This window comes from Vipera ursinii (genome assembly GCF_947247035.1).
Source record: "Vipera ursinii genome assembly, chromosome: 3".
Classification (NCBI taxonomy): Eukaryota; Metazoa; Chordata; class Lepidosauria; order Squamata; family Viperidae; genus Vipera; species Vipera ursinii.
Window position 1 is genome coordinate 58,223,257 of NC_139516.1, and position 20,898 is coordinate 58,244,154.

The window sequence follows — 20,898 nt, forward strand, 5'->3', positions numbered from 1 at the left end:
AGTTGGTTGATATATTTCGGTTTTAGACTAAATTTCTGGACCTTTCCCTTCAGTTACTAGTGTTTCCATCTCCTAATAAAGTCTGAAGCTCTTTGGTCTACATTTGTCCACACTGATGCCTCTTATCCTGTCATACTATCTGAAGGCCATTAAGTTCTTTGGGGCTACTTTTGAACATCTGTGCTTTCCTGGCCAAAGTTCACCCATATTGTTCTTGGTATAATTGCTAATTATTGTTATTCACAGAGGTTGTGTTTGCTCCAGGCTAAGCTTAAAATTAGACATATGCAGTAAAGGCACACCTCTCCACCAGGGGTATCAATAGTCAACAAAGCAGAGAGAAGTTTTGCATTCTCTTGAAATACTTTAGCATGTTGCAAGGATGGAAATATTGCAGTTGAATATGAACAGGATATTTCTTACAACACGTTAGGACTTCAACAAGCCAGTGCTGTGTATCTTGTTATAATGGACTCAGGTGGACTTCATATTAGCTTTCCCCTGCATTTCAGAGTCTCCAAAAATTGTTCATAGATTTGGTTCCAGAATGCTGAAAGAAGCATCCACTAAACTCCAAGAATGGTTGAAGCAAGCCTGGCCTCAGGATAAAATCCCTCTTTATACTGCTGTGATTCTGACCTGTGGTTCAACTGCATCTTATTTGGTACTGAAATGGTTAGGCCAGAAAAGGATTAAAAAACAAATAGAAGAAACAAGAAGACAAAGGGATCATGGCTTGATAGAAATGGAAAAATCAGTGCAGGCATTTAAAAGCCAGGTACATGTTTCCTAACTATTTCTTGTACATTAGTACTTGTATAAGTACTTATTACATGTATTACTTGTACTTATTACATTTTACATTTACCTATTATATATAATATTTATATAACTGCATATTTAAATGTATTTAGATTTTTTTTAGTTTACAGTAGTTGGAATAATAGGCTAATGGATAAGATAGAGTTTTAGTAAATAATTATGAATGGATATTTACTACACTACTAAATTTTTATTTTTGTTATTTTCCTGTTGTTTGGCTCTTGTTATTAAGGTTGGGTTGATCACTATCTCTCTTTTAAGTAAAACTGAAGGATATTTCATGACTACACATGGAGGAGAATTTGTAATCTGAAAATTTTCAGGGGATGAAGTTTACTTTTAAATACAACTTTAATCAAAAGGATTGCTATTGAATTAAGTAGCAGTTTGGGTGCCTACATTTAGGGTGAGGATCCATTTATGCTATGCTATTGTCATATCTTACAGTTTATCATCTTAGTAGACACAAAATGAAAGTTGGATCAAGTAGAACAGAAAAGTCTCTTAAAAGATTTGCAGTACCTATGTTCTACAGCAGAGATGCAGAACCTGGAGCTTTAAAGATGTGGCCCATGAAAACCTTGGAACAACTCCAAGACCCATCCAAAAATTGAATGTGATGGTAACTGTAATGAGATAGAAGGGGGAAAAAAAGTCAAATGCATGCCTGTAAAATAAGCATTTACCTTGTGTTTAATTTTAATGAAATTAAATATCATTGAAATTAGGTAAAATTTAGTCTTGATATCTAGTGAGATTCTCAGTCATCCAGGTCATGGTTGTCCCAAAGTTTGTCCCAAAGGCAACTGGACTGCCTTGGTTTTTTTTTTCTTTGCAAAAGTTTTGCTTCACATCCAAGAAGCTTCTTCAGTTTTTCAGTGTCCTGATATGACCCATTATTTTTATGGTTGCTGGCTTGCCATCAATAGCCACTTAGCCCCTCTGCCCTCTGTCGCAAAAGCTACACATCTGCTCTATCAAATCTGTGGGGAGTGTTATACTGTGCCCTTTCATTACAGAACCCTGGGATAGCAGTAGATGACATCCTTTCTCTGCCTCTGGTGGAACTGGTTGAGAAGCTGAAAGAAGACACTTTGTCTCCAGATGTGGTCCTCTACACCTATATGGAAAAGGTGAGCATAGTTGAAAACACAGAACATAGGTACTGCTTTGAAGGAGCAGGCAGGACAGCGAAGTTAAGCAACTTAACTTTATTAGGAACCAGGCAAACAACAGAAGAACATTGCTCTTATTTATACTAGCAGCTGTCAAACGTTTGGCCAATCAGGGCTGAGCCGGTTTCCCGCGCCGTTCGCTTCCGCCAATCGGAGCCGGCTGATTTTGACAGCTCGGAGCTGTCATCAGTAGCGTGTGCTGTTGCCGGGTGATTCTGACAGCCGAGAGCTGTCAGACGGTGGGCGCCTGTGTAGTTCTGTCCGGCAGCTTTTGACAGCTGTCAAAAGCTGCCGCGGCTTTACCTCAGCCCTGCTGGTTTATATACATTCTGAATGTTAACGTTATTAAACATGTGAATACATAGCAGGTACAGAATGAAATATTGTTCACATATACCAGTATGCCCATCTTGTATATGCCACAGTGTATAACATGTCCTTCAACATGACAGAAGAAGACCTCATGCTGGCGAGTCATCAGCAAAAGCTCTTAATCTATAATCATTCTGTTTTATTTTAATTCCCTTTATCATAGGGGACTCTCAAATTTTAATTAATAAAATCTCTAACGTTAATACAAACAACAATGGTGATAGGGGGCATCCCGGTCTTGTACCTTTTTCAATTTTAAATATCTCTGTTAACCCCCCATTAATTATAATTTGTGCAGTTTGTTGTTGACATAGAGCTTTAATAGAATGTAAGAATCCTTCTCCAAAATTCATTTCCTCAACAACTCTAAATAAAAATTGCCAATTCAATTGATCAAAAGCTTTTTCTGCATCCAAAAATATCAATGCTGCAGGGACTTGGTTGTTCTTATCCAAATATTCAAGCAAATTTACAATTTGTCTTACATTATATTTCATATACCTTCCAGATATAAATCCTGATTGATCACTATGAATCATTTGCTTTAAAATGTGCATTAATCTATTAGCCAATACTTTGGCAAAGATCTTATAATCTGTATTCAAAAGCGATATAGGTCTATAATTTTTAGGTTGAGTAAGGTCTTGATCCTCCTTTGGAATCAATCCTCCAGTCTGAATTTCATTAAACAAGATCTTTAATGGTTCGATCATTTCAACCAACAACATTTTATAATAAATTGCTGTTAATCCATCTGTTCCCAGGGCCTTGCCCACTTTCAACTGTTTAATAGCTAAAGAGATTTTCTCTGATGTTATTCAGCGGTTCATCTCAAGTTGTTGTTCTTTTGAAAGTCTAGGAAAATGTGCTTCCTGTAAATATTTATCTATATCTAAAACTTGTATGTTTTCTCTAGAATATAATTTCGAGTAAAAATCTAAAAACTCCTCTTAATCAATTTTTGTTGATAGACTTCTTTTCCTTTATATTCTATTTTATCTATAGTACGTAATTTCTGTTTCTTCCTTAATTGATAAGCCAGCCACCTACCAGGCTTATTAGAGTTACAAAAAGCATTATGGCTAGCATAACGCAAATTAGTTGCTACTTGGTCAGCCATTAGCATACTAAATTGTTCTTTCAATAAATGTATCGAGGTCCTTAAATTATTATCCAATGGATTCAAAATAAGATCTTTCTCCTTAGATTTAATCTCTTCCTCAAGATCTTTACGTTTTTGCATTTGCTTACGCCTATAAGCATTATTCATATAAATCAAGACCCCTCTCATGTAAGCTTTACTAGCATCCCAAACCATTCCCATCGATGTACATTTATGCATATTTATAACAAAAAATTCTTTCAGATCTTCTCTACATTTCTGCAAAAACACCTCATTTGTAAATAGATTTTCATTCAATCTCCAGGATCTTCTATTATCATCTTCAGCAAAGAACTCCAACCAAACAGGACTATGATCCGACAATGTCCTAGGAAAAATCTTAACGTTCTTAACCCTAGAGAAAAGATCAGTAGTAATTAAGATAAAATCAATCCTAGAGAAAGATTTGTGTCTATCCGGAAAAAAGTAAAATCTCTGTCCTTCATATTCCTTTCCCACCATACATCTCTTAGCTCCAAATCCTCCTTCAAATCAAAAAAGGCTTTGGGCAGTTTCGAATAATTAGAAGGGTTTTTAAAAGATCCCTTCTTATCTTCAAATGAGTCCAAAACTCCATTCCAGTCCCCCATCATAATAACAGATTTGTAATCCAATTCGATTAGTCTTTGATGTAAAAATTTAAAAAACTTTTGCTGTTGTTGATTTGGAGCATATAATCCAATAAGAAGAACTTTCTTTCCTTGTAACATCAGTTCAATACTAACATATCTCCCTTGTTTATCCGATTCAATTAATCTAGCCGAAAAATCTTTTCTTAGATAAATGACCACTCCAGCCTTCTTGTCTGGAGCAAAGGCTGCAAAATGTGGTCCCAACTGGGAATTAGCCAAATACTTTTGGTCCTTTAATGCAATATGAGTCTCTTGTAAGCAAACAATATCATTTTTATGTTGTTTCAAATAGTAAAATACTTTCTTTCTTTTCTATGGTGAGTTTAAGCCATTAACATTCCATGTCAGGAACTTCACCATCTCTGGGGACCAGGAGCCTTTGGAACATGACCTGAAGATCACCTGTTGCTCTCTTTGGGTGTGCTCCTCCCACAGGCTCTGAAACAGCCACATCTTGCGTAGTTAAACCAGATACAAGCTTCTGTTTTTGCTCTTTTTCCTTACGCTTATATGCTGCCCTAGTCATCCTCTGTTCTCTTGGGTCCTCCTTTAACGCCAAACTCTGCTCCATAGTCTCAGCCTGCTGCATCTCCTCAAGAGGCAGTGACATTGCCCCTTCACTCAACTGTTTATCTTCTTGTCTTACTTCTGTTCTTTTAACTCGAGGAGACGATGGTGAGCCTGCTTTAAGGACCTTAGTATAAAAATCTTTTGCTTTTAAAATTGTATTCAACCTATACCTCGTCCCTGCATAATTCACCACAATTCCAATGGGTATTTTTCGTCTAAACTGAATTTGTCGCTTTTTAAGCTCATCAGACAAAAAGGCGAAGTCTTTCCTTCTTCTAAGAATTTTTGGGGGTATCTTCTTTAAAATTATAATATCTTGGCCTGCAATTTGGAATCTTTCCCAGTAAAAAGCTTGGATGATTTCATTTCTAGTTGATCTCCTGGAGAAGTAAATCACTACATCTCTAGGTAATTTTTTCTGACTGGCAATCCAGGAATTAACCCTAAATGTCTTATCCATCTCTTTAACTAATTCTTCAGGTTCACATTTCAAGACAGGAGCCACTGCCTGCGCCACTTCCCATTCCAAATCTTCTTTAGGATTCTCTTTAAGGCCTCTGATACACAATGCAAACTCCATGTCTCTATATTGTGAGATGATGACTTCATCTTCTGTTCTATCAATTTTAACCTCTGCTCTATTTTCTGTTCAGCACTGATAATTTTATTTTCCAGATTCTCCACATACTCCATAACTGAATCCACACAAACATCCAGGCGTTCAATGTGTGCAGCCAAGCCCTGAAGTGCAAGCACTATATCCTCCCTCATCTGCTTGTTTTGATTAACAAAGTCTTCCTTTGTTTCCTTTATTTCTTGCTGTAATACTTGCGCTGATTGCATCACAACTTGCTGAATGTCTGCAAATGTAAATGCAGGTGGTGGTGGGGGAAGATGGTTGTACTGTAGGTTTCATTGTAGTTTGCCCTGCAGCTTGTGATAAAGGTGAAGAAATTGCACTTTTAGAAATTGTAGGGCCTCCCCCACGCCTTGCAGCCATCTCTTAAGTTTCGATTTCCTCTTTCTTCTAGCAGAATCAAAGTTCAGAAAAAAAAGGGAAAGGGAGAAAAAATAAAAGTTTTTCTCCCAAATTCCTTATCCTTTAATAAAAAAAAAAGGCAAACTCTCAAATACACAAAATCTGGTACTGGTTAAAATCAGTTGCAAATTGTATCTCATGCTATGTTGCAAAATGTAGCAACTTTCCAAAACTGTCAGTTCATACAAGAAAGCAACATTCCAGCGCCATTTTTACTCCATTTCAATCAGCTTAAAACTTGAAGAAGATAATGAATCTGAGTTAAAGTTAAAATCCAACTTGAAAATTCAAATCCTCCTGTTTCGCTCTGCCTGCTTCTCAGAGAAAAAAATACTCACAGTCCCATCTAAGCAGCAGATGTAGTTGTCGCGTCTGGTTCCACTCCCTTATGGAGTGAAAGTGTCCTGGGAGCGGAGAGAGCCTGGGCTCCAAGGGAGCTCACCCTATCAACCCCCAAACTAGTTGAGGAATTGACAAGGGAGCTCTACCTCTACCCAGACAAGCTCGTCTCTCCCTCTTCTCCCGAGGGAGAGACTTCGGCACCACGGGACAGCTGATTTTTGCTGTCTCTGAGCGCTTAACGCTTCCCAAGGTCGGGCGGCTTCTAAAACGCCGCCATTCGGCATGGCAGCGCTACCGGAAGCCTCTACCTGCTGTGTGTTGAGTGGTATATGTCTACAATTTTAAGATGCTTCTGACACAAATAAAGAAAAACAAGGAATGCCCGGTAGCACTTGGCTACCCATCAGTCTTTCTATCTTGTCTTTATTTATTTATTTTATCAAAATAAGTTGAAATAATGAAAATGAAGAAAAAGCTGAAACTTGACATCAACATTCTCTATTCATTTGCAATTAAACATATAAATTTATTCAATTTATAAAACTTGCTAATTCCATATGTCTCAAGGTGGCATACAGTTAGGATTAAAAATACATCATAAATAAGAGGAATGAAAATAGTCAAGTGGAAATACAAAATGGCTTTGAATATTATAACAACCATAGAAAATGGATGCTTTTTAACATTCCACAAAAGGCTAGGTCTACCATTTGATGAAAATGCCCACAAATTCCAAATATATTATATATTTATATTTATTAAATTTTTATACCGCCCTTCTCCCGAAGGACTCAGGGCAGTGTACAGGGCAATAAATATTAAAAACAAAGTACAAAAGTTAAAAAACAATATGTCCCATCAGTCTGCAAAAGTTGCCAGTCCCTTTGTTAATTTATTCCCTACCAAAAATGTGTGTGTGTCTGTGTGTGTGTCTTTGTATATGTACATGTCTGCATGCACACATGTATCCACATTGTACTCTACAACTAGAATTAGTTAAAATTTACTCCAGTTTATTTTATTTTGTGTACATAATTTCCATAATTATATATAGCATGTATATGTGATAACTTTATTGTCACTTTGAATGTACACCAATCGGCATACATCAAAATGAAATTTCATTGCATACAGCTCTCAAAGGGTCACCACCTCCGATATATACTCCTTGTTCGGGGCCCGCTCAAATTTCACATTGTCCATTTTAGTCTCTAGGGAGTGAACGATGGCAAACAGGACAGATGGAAATGGGGCTCCATGTGGATTAGCCCTCAAGTTAGCTTGTATTCTGACAACCTTGTGCACAAATATGTGCACATATTTGTATGATTTCATATTTATATTCTTTTGAGAGGGGGGCATAAGATTTTTTTAAAAATATATGCCAGTTTGTTCACAGAACAAAATGACAATAAATGTTATCTTAGTATTATATCTCAACGTATAGCCACTTGAATCTCTTGATAATCATTCTACAATATTATTTATTGAAATTTTTTTACAGAATAAAACCAACAAATTTAGGGGGGAAAAACAGTAAAATGATCTTTTTCCTAAAACGTTTTTGAAGGTCAATCTGCACCCTCTAGTGGGATCATGCTACCATGGCATTTTGCATTTGTTCCTTCATTACTTTCCTGTCAGGGGGATGGAGAGGAAATATTTGCACAATTTTAAAATAAATACTGCAATGAATATTGATTGGAATGTGTGGTTTGTCTTTTACTATAAAAATGGTTTGGGGGCAAGATTGATCTTAGGAAAATGATAGAAGGTACCGATGAAAGTGAAACAGTACATTTGGTAGAATTTTTTTTTCTAGGAATCATGGATCAGGAATGGGGAGTGATTAACACAGGCAAGCCCATTGTTCCGCTTCTAATTATTTCCCCACCTTGTCTGTCTACTGTTTTCCTAAAAAGGCTTTAACGGTCACCAAGGAGGTGAACTGTGTGCGCCATTTTATTCCAGAATGTGAGCCATTTCTTCAGCAGCTGAAAAAACAGAAGGAAAAGGGTTTATTGTATGGGGTACCTATCAGCATCAAAGACCACATTGGATACAAGGTGATTCCATTTCTGTGATACATTGGTTTTCTAGAAATGGCAGACAAGGAGCAGCTGCTAAGAGAAGACTGCTAGATACCTTTCTAGCATATGTATTTGCTTATGGTATAGCCCAGAGGTAGGCAACCTTGGCTCTTTTATGACTCGTGGACTTCAAATCCTGGCTGGCTCAGGAATTCTGGGAGTTGAAGTCCACGAGTCATAAAAGAGCCAAGGTTCCCTACCCCTGGCTATAGCTCTTTTATATTGGAAAGGGGATGGGAAACCATGGCTTACAGGAAAAACACAGCCCCCCCCAGCCTCTAGAATTGTATTGCCACAGCTGACTGCTGATTTATAGTGGTACAATTTTTGCTCGCTTTTTAAATAGTTGAAAGCCCAAACTTTCAACTTTAATTGGTTGAAAGCCTAGACTACCTTGAATGTTTTATTTATTTCCTGAAACAGGGACCTCAAACATAGTTATTTTTGCAATAGTGACGAATATCTGTCGCGCAGGTGTAGGATGAGAGAGAACGAACCTTCACCCTCATAGTTGTTGTTGTTTTTAATTAAAAAAAAGCAAAAATTTTAAAAATCCTACCAGAAGAGAAAAAAAGGGGGGAGGAGGAAAGGAGGAAAAAAAGTAGAGGCTATTATTCGGTGTTAAGATAAAGAGTTGATCTACACCCGTTTCCTTAATAGTTCCTTTACCTTTAGGGCCACTTGACAACATGTGGCTTTTCACATTTTCTTGATCTGGAAGGAGAGGACAGTGTGTTGGTTAAGGTATTAAAGAAGCAGGGAGCAAATCCATTTGTATTCACAAATGTGCCGCAATCTTTATTCAGGTAAGTTTCTATGACCCGAATGTGATTTCTTTTCTTTTGTATAGCTACTGATTAGTCCTGTGTATTGATAAACCCTATCACTTTGTCGTGCAGTTGCTAAAAATATATACCTCTTTGTTATTTCTTCACAGTTTCTCTTGACTTGACTTAGTCATGGCTTCCTATATCTGAATATTAATCTGTAATGAATGCGTGTACGGATGATGTTTCAGTCCCTTGCCCAGATCTGAGTCTTGATTAAAAAGGATCCATACAATCATGCAATGGTGGCAATTTTGTTGACCTCATTTTGGAGGCACAGCAAGAAGAATGCTGTGGGAACAGGTGTTTCTCAAGACAATGTGCTCTCCTCCCATCCTGAGTAGAGGAGAGAAGCACACTACTGGAGATACGAAGAAAAAGCCTTTGAGCAGGGGTCTCCAAACTTGGCCAATTTAAGATTTGTGGACTTCAATTCTTCTAGGAGTTGAAGTCCACAAGTCTTAAAGCGGCCAAATTTGGAGACCCCTGCCTTAGAGGAACTCTCAAAAACCAAGTATCTATGGGTACATTGTCATATGTACTGTGTTCTTTTTTGCTTCAAAACTTGATGAAGAAAAAGTAAAATTTCTGTTGTAGTCCTACTACCTTTTTGCTTGGTATATCAAGAAAATATCCAGAATCACAGTGATCCTAAGAGATGTAGCCATCATTAGAAACCTTTATATTTAGCCGTGTTCAGCTGTCAGAACATGTTGAAGGAATGATCTGTATTGTAGGAGTTGTCTTTTTGTAGAAATTGGGGGTGGGGGTGTTCAGGTTTTTCTCTCTCTTTAATTACTTAGATGCCCTTAGGATTCCTGCTTTCTGCTTCAAGTGTATTATAATCTGGTCAAATTGAAAAATCTGTTAAATCTTTTTGATATACAACTACTTTAGAGTAGAACATTATTTAAAACAGAGGTCCCCAACCTTTTGGGAACCAGGGACCGGTTACATGGAGAGAGGTTCTTCCATGGACCGGAGGGGGCGTGGTTTTGTGTGCTGCTTGCATCCTGTGGGTGAGGCTTTCCTTGTTTGTGTGGACCGGTTGCTGGCATGCCGCGGCCCGGTACTGGTCCATGGACTAGGGGTTGGGGACCCCTGATTTAAAACATCAGAATGAGGGACCTCAGACTCATAATGCAGTAATAGAAGTTCCACTGAGTTTAATACATTTTAAATTTTGTAGGTGGGTTAAAGATTGTGTCTTCAGAAGAAACAAAAGATTGTAGATCTCCCATATTTTAAATATTGTGTTCCCACAATCTGATGTATTTCTATCACCTTTCAGCTATGACTGCAGCAATGTAGTTTTTGGGCAGACGGTGAATCCTTTGGATCATGAGAGAACTCCTGGGGGTTCATCTGGAGGGGAAGGGGCTCTAATTGCTGGAGGAGGTTCGGTCTTGGGATTTGGATCAGATTTGGGTGGAAGTATCCGTCTACCTTCCAGCTTCTGTGGTCTTTGTGGGCTGAAGCCAACCGCCGGTAGATTGAGGTAAGTACTAAAGTTATCATAGACTGTGCAAAAGATTATCACACTTCGACAAGATGTAGAATTGTAGAGTTGGACGAGACCTCAGAAATCATCTAACAGAATAATCTTCTGGGGTTGGAATGTTGTGGTTACAAAAATCTCTAAAAATGCTGCCATTTAATTTCTGCCGGAAAAACTGCTGAAGATATTGGTGATCTCGGAGAAATTATGAAATAGCTTGATCAGTGTTCACAATTTTTTAGAAACGATACCACGGGCACTTTCCCTAGGGTGCTAGGGATATCCAATTTAAGTTTGAGATAATATTTCTCTAGCAAATGCTTTCATTTCAAGGAAATCAAGCACTGAACTTAGTAGCAGAGAACTCAACAACTTCAAGAGGTGTGGACATTAACATGTTGGCTGGGAATTCTGGGAGTTGAAGGCTACACATGTTTAAAGTTGCCAAGTTGAGAAACATTGCTCTAAACAAAGAACAGACACAGATATAAGCAAATATGTCTTCTACAAGAGCAACCATTGGCATTTATCACTGAGTGATGATCCCGTTGACAGGGTCCTCCAAAAAGCCATTTGCTTAAGGTATTCTATTCATATATATTGTCTGCATTTTATATTTCTCTGTTTTACAGTGTTTCTGGAGTAAAGGAGCCTTTTCATCTTATGCTAAGTAAATAAAATCATCTTTTTTTGTGGAAAGTGGGAAAGGGGTGAGAGAGCAGTTCTGAATGAATGTAAAAAGTGCCTGCCTGAGCTGAAGAACAATGGATATTCGGTACATAGTATTTGAAATATAAATATTAACAAGAAAAGTGGAAGCATAACATGATCTTTCAGAAAGAATGAATGTGGAGCAACTTAAACAAAGACATGAACATCAAAGCATGATCTTATTTTGAAATATATTTTGAAATCTATATACTATTACTTCATACATATATTCATCTTCTTAAGTTTTAGGGACAATAGGACCAATGGCAAAGGATGTGGATAGTCTTGCTCTATGCATGAAGGCTCTCTTATGTGATTACATGTTCCAGCTGGATCCCACTGTGCCACCTATGCCATTCAATGAAGAGGTAAATCAAAAACCAAAGGGTAGATATAACACGTTTGCTGAATCCATAGTTGATGATTTTGACAGATACTATGAGATTTTTTTGAAAGAATTCCCCAAATAAAAAAGCATCTAAATATATATTTAGAAGAAAAAGGATTATGACCCTATCCATACTAAAAATATAACCTTCCCCAAAAACAAGGCAAATAAAAAACACACACTAATGGATTAAAAACCTGTATGCATACATGTTAGCTGAAGGACATCTATTTAATTTCTCCTGGGAAAAATGTTATTAATATAGCTGATAAATAGTTACCAGTTTGAGAAAATATATCCCCCTTTGTCATGCTTTTGAAAGCTCTTTTTGTTGTATCCATTTTTCAACCAGAGCAATTTCTTCCATTAGAAATGTCACTAATTTGGTCAAAGAGGTGCTTAATTTTTAAACATTTCACAGTAACAAAGCTGGCAACTAATAAAAGGCATTAAACTAATTTCTTAATATTGCATCTACTTACATGCATTACACAAAAATGTTTAACTCACAGCAGGATTCATTGTAAAGATTGTGAGATTTTTCCAAATTTTGTCAGAAAGTTTCAATCAAAAGTATAGCTAATTGAACACAAAGATAGTAATATGAGCCAACTTGCTTATCACCCTGTCTTCACCATCCAGAAAAATCACATATTAAAATTACATTAAAATTACATTACATTTAATTAGATTAAAATTACTTCACATATATTTCCTAATTTAAGAAGAATGTAGTGCCACCTGAGAATTATTGTCATGGTCAATTCCTGTTAATTTGCTGAAACACATTTAAAAGTCTTGTCCATTGTTCTAAGTATCCCACCACCCAAACCAGAGCTCGTACAGTTCTATGAGCCTCTGCATGCCAGTGTGATATGGCATGCATAATAGTGTGACAATCACAACAATGTGGTTAACAAAAGTGCCATCACAGAGTTCATGCTATAGCTCTTAATCCATTAATGTTAGTAACAGGGAGGTTTTCTCCCCCCTAGATATATTCAAACTCTACACCTCTACGGATTGGATATTATGAAACAGATGGCTATTTCTTGCTCCCACCATGCATGAGAAGGGCTGTGCATAAAACCAGGAAACTTCTTCAGGAAGCTGGCCATACGGTGTGTATCTTTGCTACTACTATTGTTTACAGTACAACTTATTTGCATGTTTATTTATTTATTTTATTTAGTTACATTTATATAGTTAAATAGCATGTTAAATAGTGGGTTATTTTTTGATACAGAGTAGTCAGAGAGCTTGTATAGGACGGCAGCCAAGAAACTACACATTTTAGGTGTGTGTGTAGAATGGTGTGGTTCCCTGACCATTTATTTGGTTGGGCCATAATCAGTTATCTCACCAATTGTCTATGAACAGCAGCTGAGCGGTGGGGCTGGTAGGCTTCCATGAGGCAGTTGTGCAGGCTGATGTTGATCAGGGATATATTGCTGTTTCACAAGAGCACCAAATCCTTGTTATAGAAAAGCTTGATTTTACAGCTGAATGTTCATGGGGGAAGGGGCCAGTTGCAAAGTGATGGGGGAAGGAGCTTTCCCATAGAAGCAAGCAACTCCACATTGGCAGCTCTTAATGGGCTGCGTTTGAACATTGGCTTGATGCCAATGTCTTCTGAATTAGCAGAAAAACCATGTTCAAAAGCAGCTAGAACGGTAAACAGTCCATATTTTAAAATTACTAAAAAAACCCACCTGCCAATGGAAGTGGGATATCTTGTATGTCATTGTGTGATCTTCCCTCTACAGCCATTCAGCTGATTTTCAGAAAGGTACGGGTGGTTTAGATGCCCCATATCCCCTTCAGACCTGGAGACCTAAAGAATCAGCTGTCAGGTTGGGAGATTCAGGAGCTAAGAAACTTGATGGGTAAAGAGTCATCTCTCCTCATTGCAACTGAATGGGGTGGCAAAAGATGGATATGATCTGCCAGTCCTGCTCTATGGGACTGTAGATCTAGCAAGAATTTAGTTGCCTTCTTCTATCTTCTTGCCACACCTCTAGTCCCCAGAGCTCTTCCAGTGGATGACAGTGATGTCAGCTTCCCCTCCTTTTCTTGACACTTCTGTCAGCCTTGCAATCAGTTGACAGAAGTTTGGGCAAATCCTTGGAACAACTTCTAACAATTGCTACCTCCTCTGGTTTATTTTTCAAAAATATTTTGCCTTTCTCTGGTCCAAATCCAACTCACCAGCTATTGGTTTGTTGACCCAGAGGGAAACCATATCTGGGACTTCATCAATTTCCTTCCTTACGTTGCTCTTAATTGGGCATCAGCATTTGGTGGCATCCTTTCAATGGCAGGCTAGGAGGACACACATCAGCCAGGTTGCAGATTTTTAAGCTATTTCTTTTTTCTTTTTGTCAGTTGAAGAACTGGTGAATAGCGTTGACTGAACCACAGGGAGGAGCCCTTTGTGTGCATATGCTTGTATAGAGAAAGCCATGTTGAGTGGACAAATAGCATGCAGGAAAATAGTTAATCTAGATTTGTATTTAGTTGACATCTTGGAGATTTAACTGAAAACCCCTTTGTTTTCTGCAGCTAGTTCCCTTCGACCCACCTTCTGTGGACTATGTTATTGATGAAATTTATCTGAAAGGTGCTTTTGCAGATGGAGGCTCAAGTCTGTTGGCCTTGTTGTAAGTAGTTGTTTGGGGAAGCTAAAGAACATTTAAAGAGCCAATAGCAAATAAGGATCCTGTCCAATGTTACTGTGTTCTCATTCAAATGGCATTTTAAAATAAGGTCATTGTTTTCCAGGGGGCGATGGTGGTGCCGTCATCATTACCATTTGCTTTATTATATCAATGAATTAGCAAGAAAGAAGTACCTATGTATTAATGTGATGTAACCTCCAGTTAGCAATCACTACAATAATAAAAATGAGAGAAAGGAAATAGAGGCTTTGAAGACATAAACAGAACAGTTCCAAATTTTTGACTCTTTTCTTCCTCGTTCTTTTGGAAAATAAACCAATTCAAATGTTAGTAACATACCCAAACCCCTATGCCAGGGGTAGGCAATCTTGGCTCTTTTATGACTTGTGGACTTCAACTCCCAGAATTCCTGAGCCAGCATGGCTGGCTCAGGAATTCTGGGAGTTGAAGTCCACAAGTCATAAAAGAGCCAAGATTGCCTACCCCTGCCCTATGCTGTCAATAAGATGTAAATTCCTCCTTCCAGTGTAGTATGACAATTGTTTTCACAAACCCCTGAAAAATACACAGTTGTTGATACTGTGATAGATTACTATGTTAGGAATATGGCAAAGACAAAACTGGTAGCATTTACCTGAATGAAGAGGTGATGCTGATATCCTCTCCTTCCACTGTGTACCTAAAATAAAGTCTAACATTTGAGCCCAGGAGAAGTGATCTCCTTTTTCTTATTAAGGGGAAAATGTATTGCTACTTAAGGGATGCAGTGGCTCAGTGGGTTAGGACGCTGAGCTTGTCAATCAGAAGGTCGGCAGTTTGGCGGCTTGAATCCTGAGTGCCGCATAACAGAGTGAGCGCCTGTTACTCGTCCCAGCTTCTGCCAACCTAGCAGTTCGAAAGCACATAAAAATGCAAGTAAAAAAATAGGGACCACTATCGTGGGAAGGTAACAGCGTTCCGTGCACCTTTGGTGTCTAGTCATGCTGGCCACATGACCACAGAGACGTCCTCGGACAAGCGCTGGCTCTTCGGCTTTGAAACAGAGATGAGCACCGGCCCCTAGAGTCGGAAAAGACTAGCACGCATGTGCGTGGGAACCTTTACCTTTACCTTTACTTGTATTGCTACTTGCATGACTATGTAATTTCCACACAGAATGCCAGCTCCGTATACTTTAAGTAAATGTTGTGGAGAAGGGCAAATATTGCTGTTCTGGATGCCTGCTCTAGAACAGCCCTTGATAGCTTTAGTAGCCAATTTCCTCTGTAAAAAGTGGTCAACATCACTTCTTAATACAGTAAATAATAGTGGTAAATACATTTGTATACAAAGAGAGAAAAGTTCCAATCTTTCTTTCCTTCTCTATTGCCTGTCAGTCAAAAAGATATAGTGGATCCAGCTTTGAAAGCCCAAGTGAAAATGTTAAAAATCCCAAAACTGGTGAAGAAAGTTTTGGCCAAGTTCACAAAGAGCTGGGTGAGTCTTATTTCTGTCTTTCTGTGTAAGGGGTCAGATTTGTTTTCCATTATTTGTGATAGAATTATTGTATTTGGGGGTATGAAACTGAAATAAATATGTCTTTAAACATATTTGCATTGTGAGCAGCAGCAAGGGGGGCGGGCAAGGGGATCAGACTGATAGAATTGAGAAATTACAATGCAAGCCCCCATCCTTTCTGTGTTTATTGTGACATCACATACATGCCTCAAAGGGGCAATATGAAGTAATGCCTCAATACTCCAGTGACTGCCATTGATCATGGTAAACATAAATTTTAAATTGAATACATTCTGAAGAAACTGATCAGCTGACCATTTCCCAAAGCCATTCATGATGTTCCTTTTGGTAATTAAAATGATTGGAATTGATTGCCTATATAGATGAATGGCAGGTCTGCCAATTGTTATCATCCTAAGTCAGGGAAAGAGACGATAGAGATCGTTGTCATTTGTTTTATCTGGGTTTATTCTCAGTGACCCACTGTAGGGTTTTATCCCTTGCTAATGAATTTTTTTTAAATATTATTAATAATATTTTAACAGCTCATTAGCTGCCCCAAACCATGTTTGTGAGTAGGGCAGTCATAAAGATGAATTTAATTGATAAATAACTAAAAAGAGCAGGCGCAAAGTAGATTGTCTATACCACCTCTCAAAATGGTGACAGCATGCAGAGAACCCATTCATCTGAAAAACAGAGTGAAAAGAATATCAGGGAGGCGGTATCTGGTCGCAGAAGGATGAAAATCTCCACTCTGTACAGAATAACAGAGTTGGAAGGGACCTTAGAGGTCTTCTAATCTAACCCCCTGCTCAAGCAGGAAACCCTATACCATTTCAGATGAATGGTTGTCCAATCTCTTCTTAAAAACCTCCAGTGTTGGAGTACCCACAACTCCTGGAGACAAGTCATTCCACTCATTAATTGTTCAAGGAAAAGAAAGCATATTTTTATTGCCCCCCCTTACATACTAATGGGTAGGGGTGGGCGAGTGGATGGAAGACGGTTGGATTGGGATACAAGGATGATGAACTTGTATGTGGGGTGCTACAGCTTGACACAGAAGCTAAGACACCAGAAATGAGACATAAATTCTCACTAATGGGAATGGAATGTCTCTGCAGGACAACTCGTCACGGCCAACTTGCCATTGGACAACTCACGGCAGGACAATTTAACAGTTCTACATAATTATTTAAAATAAATGCCTTATTTTAATTTTTGCCATTCACATTTCATTTTGTCCCTCCTTTTGCATCCTTTAATGATTCTATTCCACTATTTCTTTGATATTAGTGAAACTCTTGTCCCGCAGCAAGTTATCCTGCAGCGAGTTGGCTGTGGCAAGTTGGCCATGGTGAGTTGGCCATGGCGAATTGTCATAGACCCTGGAAAATGGCCTAGCTGTACTCCCTGCACAGCTGCAGTATTAGGAAAAAAAATGCCATTATCAACTCATCTGCCTGAACCAACCAATCAACCAACCAACCAACCAACTAACCAATAGTGAGACTGAACAGGTCCTGAGCTGTTTCTGAAATGTGGCAAAAATCCTACAGTTAGATGGCCTCTTGTTTGCCCGTATGACTAGTTTGATTAGTGCTCTGATAGCCAGCAGGTCTGTTCAGCTGGAATACTTGCTCCTCAGGACTTGTACATCACGGTCTCTTCAATTAGAGATGAAATTGCAACTGTACAGTCATAATGTTGTTATCTTCACCAGACCTTACACACAGTTGTTGTTTTTTTAAACAATTTTTTTTAAATAGTTTTTAAACGAATTCCAATAGTACTAATCAATCTGGATTTTCACTGAATGCTGTTTTCTTTCAAGTTTCCCCGACTGGCTGGGCAGCTGAATGCGTTGTGTGGAGTGAGGTAATGGCAGAATTATATTCCTACAAATATACTGAAATGATACTTTTAGCTGATGAAGAAAGCTTGGCTTACATGTTCAATATTCTGTCTTTCAGGAATGTGAAGGACATGTGGGAGATCGATAATGAACTGATGGTAAAAACATTTGTTGTGAAAATAAAATTTAAAAATCGTATGTTGATTGTATTTTTCCTGTCTGGCAACAACCTGGGATAGCTTTCAGCACATTTCTAACTACTCAGCTACACTTTATCAAGCCTAGATTTTGTCAGGACTTTAACAACTATTGCTGTTTGGGCTCAGGTCTATCGTAAAAAGTTTATTGAGCAATGGAGAAAAAACAAACTTGACGTTGTCCTGTGCCCTGTTCTGGGTCCCGCCTTCTTTCTCGGATATCCTTCAAAAATACTTGGTAAGCCTTACTGTGGCATAATGTACACCTTTTCATTACATTAAAAAAATATTGTCAAGTTTCAGGAGCATCCACCAACAATTAATCTTGCACAGATAGGATTGCTTCCAAAGAGAGTGCTTTCGCCATTCTCTTAGCAGAATAAATAATGACAACGGTCAGAATGATCTAGAAATTTTCACAATTCCTGTATGGGAATACAGCTTACATGTAATTCTCACAGAGAGATTAAAATCTGGTTTCAGGTTAACTCTTCTGTCCATAGGATGACGAGAATAGCTCGCCAAAGCATTGTTGTCCACTGTACATGTTCAAAACCCAGAAAAAAAATGGAAGAGTCCAATTTTAGAAAGTTCGTCAATTCTACCCTACTATAACTGAATTGTGCTGGTAGAAGGGTTTGGGAAAGGAGTTCCACGGGGAGAAGGTATCTAATTCCACCTAACTCTTTACTCTGTGTGTTCACCTTCCTAGGTGCTATCTCTAATACCATGCTGTACAATGCTTTGAACTTCCCTGCTGGAGTTGTACCAGTTACCACAGTTACAGAAGCAGATGAAGAAGAGATGGCACAACACCAGGGACTGTATGGTGACTCCTGGGATAGGACCCTGAAAAAGGTTTGTATGAACTCAGGAGAGGTTACTACACACAGAAATGTTTGTTGATCAGTGATGTTTGAGATTGTGAAGACCTTTGATTTCACAACAAAATTAATATCAGTTTTTGAAAATTATCTGCTACCATCGGATAAATAAATAAGGTTAACTAAACTTTCCTAAGTTTTAATGAATTAGTCTTTTTCTACCCAAAATTATTAACAGTAGAGTTTAATTTATGGATATGTTTGATCTAATATATCCTATTTAGCACTTCTTTTATAAGTAATCTTCCCCAAAATTGGATAAGCATGGATGAATAATGTACATGAGGACATTATGGCATGAAAAGGTATAATACCATATATTAGAACTGTAGAAGATGACCCACCTGAGCCTAAGAAAGGAATCAAATGTCTCATCAGTCTTGAGTCCTTTCGCACCCACAAGAGTCCAGCCCACCTTGAATTCCACTGATTCTTATCTACCACCAACTTGGCTTTGACTGTTAGTAGTTCAGATTCTTGTAGACTGCTTAAGCTTGCAATAAACCTTTATGTTCACTTGAACTGCTTAGATTTCCTGATTTTCCCAGCACTTGGCAACAACTAAACATTCATGATAATTGTAGTGTTTTTTTTCTTGCACAAGTAGATGAACTACGGTATACTGTATTGCTTCCAAAATAGAAATGGTTTTGACCTTCTCTTACTGGAGTTTGGCAAAAACAATAATTTGAGCATATTGTCAGACATTGGCTTAATATTGCTGGAAAATATTTTGGTATAAAGTATTGATCCTGAGAAGCAAAATGTCATTCATCTAGTTAAAGAACAAATACCCTGAAAAAATTCAGAGGAAATTTTTGAAGAGAATGTTTTGGATCAAGTCTATTTTCATCGGTAGAATATATGGATTGAAAATTCTCTTCTTGTTTCTAAAAGAGGGTGAAAAAGATCATGTTGAGAATTGGAAGGGAAGAAAGGTTTAATCTAAGAATCCAGGATTATAACCGTTATGTTTTAGGGAAGGAATTGGTGTGGGGGATGGGGGAAAATATTTGGTTAACATCTTACCTATCCTGGTCATCAGACTAAAGATGGTTGCTGAAGGTTAAGAGTTGTGTGGGTTTTCACTTTTCTGTGCAGGCACTTAAGTCTTTTAGCTCTCATATTTTACATCTTTGGGATGACTGGCTTCCAAGGCAGCAGTTGTATGAAGGCATACAAGAGAAAGAATCAAATGTTGTGAATGGTCTAATAATAACCATGTTATTAATGGTCTAAGCTAGGAATATAAGAAATTAAGGTTGCAGTCCTTTGAAAACTTACCTGAGACCATTTGCCACTTGGAGGGAGACAGGAGACTTATTTCAAGGATACCTGCTCAAGATCACTTTGCAGTAAGCAAAATGCTTGGACCTGAGATATCTGAATGACTTCGCTCTTTCACTATCTCTTTCAGGCAGTAGAAGGTGCTGTTGGGCTTCCTGTGGCAGTTCAATGTGTAGCTTTACCATGGCAGGAGGAATTATGCCTCCGGTTCATGAAAGAAGTCGAGATGCTGTCCAACAAAGAGCAACAGAAGAAATTCATCTGAGTGTGACAAGCAATTTGCAGATCAAGGATGCATCTGGACTTATAAAAATGATAGAATATCAAGGAATGTTTGATCCCGCAATATTCATTGTTCTGTCAAATGGGGTCACTTTTTGTACGAGTTAAATCCTTCTGCAAACTGCTGTGAAAGACTGGTCCTCTTTTGTGTGTGTGTGTGTGTGTGTGTGTGTGTGTGTGTGTGTATTTTATGTGACCAATTGAGGCATTTCTCTTTCTACTCATTCACCGTTACAGGAGATGGCGGGGTGGACATTCATGCTTTATGTCTTCCACCATATTCCCATCCTTCATCTCCACTGCATAGAAAAAAGTAATGAAATTAGAAGATTTTCCTTGCAACGTAAAGTATACCAAAATCAAATTGTACATTGGTTAGAAGTCTTCGCTTGATTTGTGTTGGCTCATTGAATAATTGAGAACCCATACAGCCAAGGGTTCTAAGTCAGAGAGGGAGAGTATATGAGTTTAGAACCGTGGTGGTGAACCTATGGCACCCGTGCCACAGGTGGCATGCAGAGCCCCCTCTGTGGGCACACATCCCATTGCCCCAGTCCTAGGCCTTCAGCTGGGTTTTATAAAACCTT

The 20,898-nt window shown here is 38.2% G+C and overlaps 1 protein-coding gene across 1 annotated transcript; it reads left to right on the forward strand.

Moving 5' to 3' along the window:
* Window positions 1–547: 547 nt before the first annotated feature.
* On the forward strand, window positions 548–20,294 carry LOC310638496 (vitamin D3 hydroxylase-associated protein-like; the record flags this gene model as incomplete). The annotated part of the gene is made up of 15 exons (XM_083359617.1): window positions 548–778; window positions 1,842–1,955; window positions 8,037–8,180; window positions 8,880–9,010; window positions 10,323–10,529; window positions 11,162–11,199; window positions 11,484–11,608; window positions 12,624–12,749; window positions 14,191–14,288; window positions 15,683–15,782; window positions 17,641–17,684; window positions 17,780–17,819; window positions 17,988–18,096; window positions 18,571–18,716; window positions 20,160–20,294. 15 exons carry the CDS (start codon window positions 548–550, stop codon window positions 20,292–20,294), a joined length of 1,788 nt encoding a protein of 595 aa, XP_083215743.1.
* Window positions 20,295–20,898: the final 604 nt, after the last annotated feature.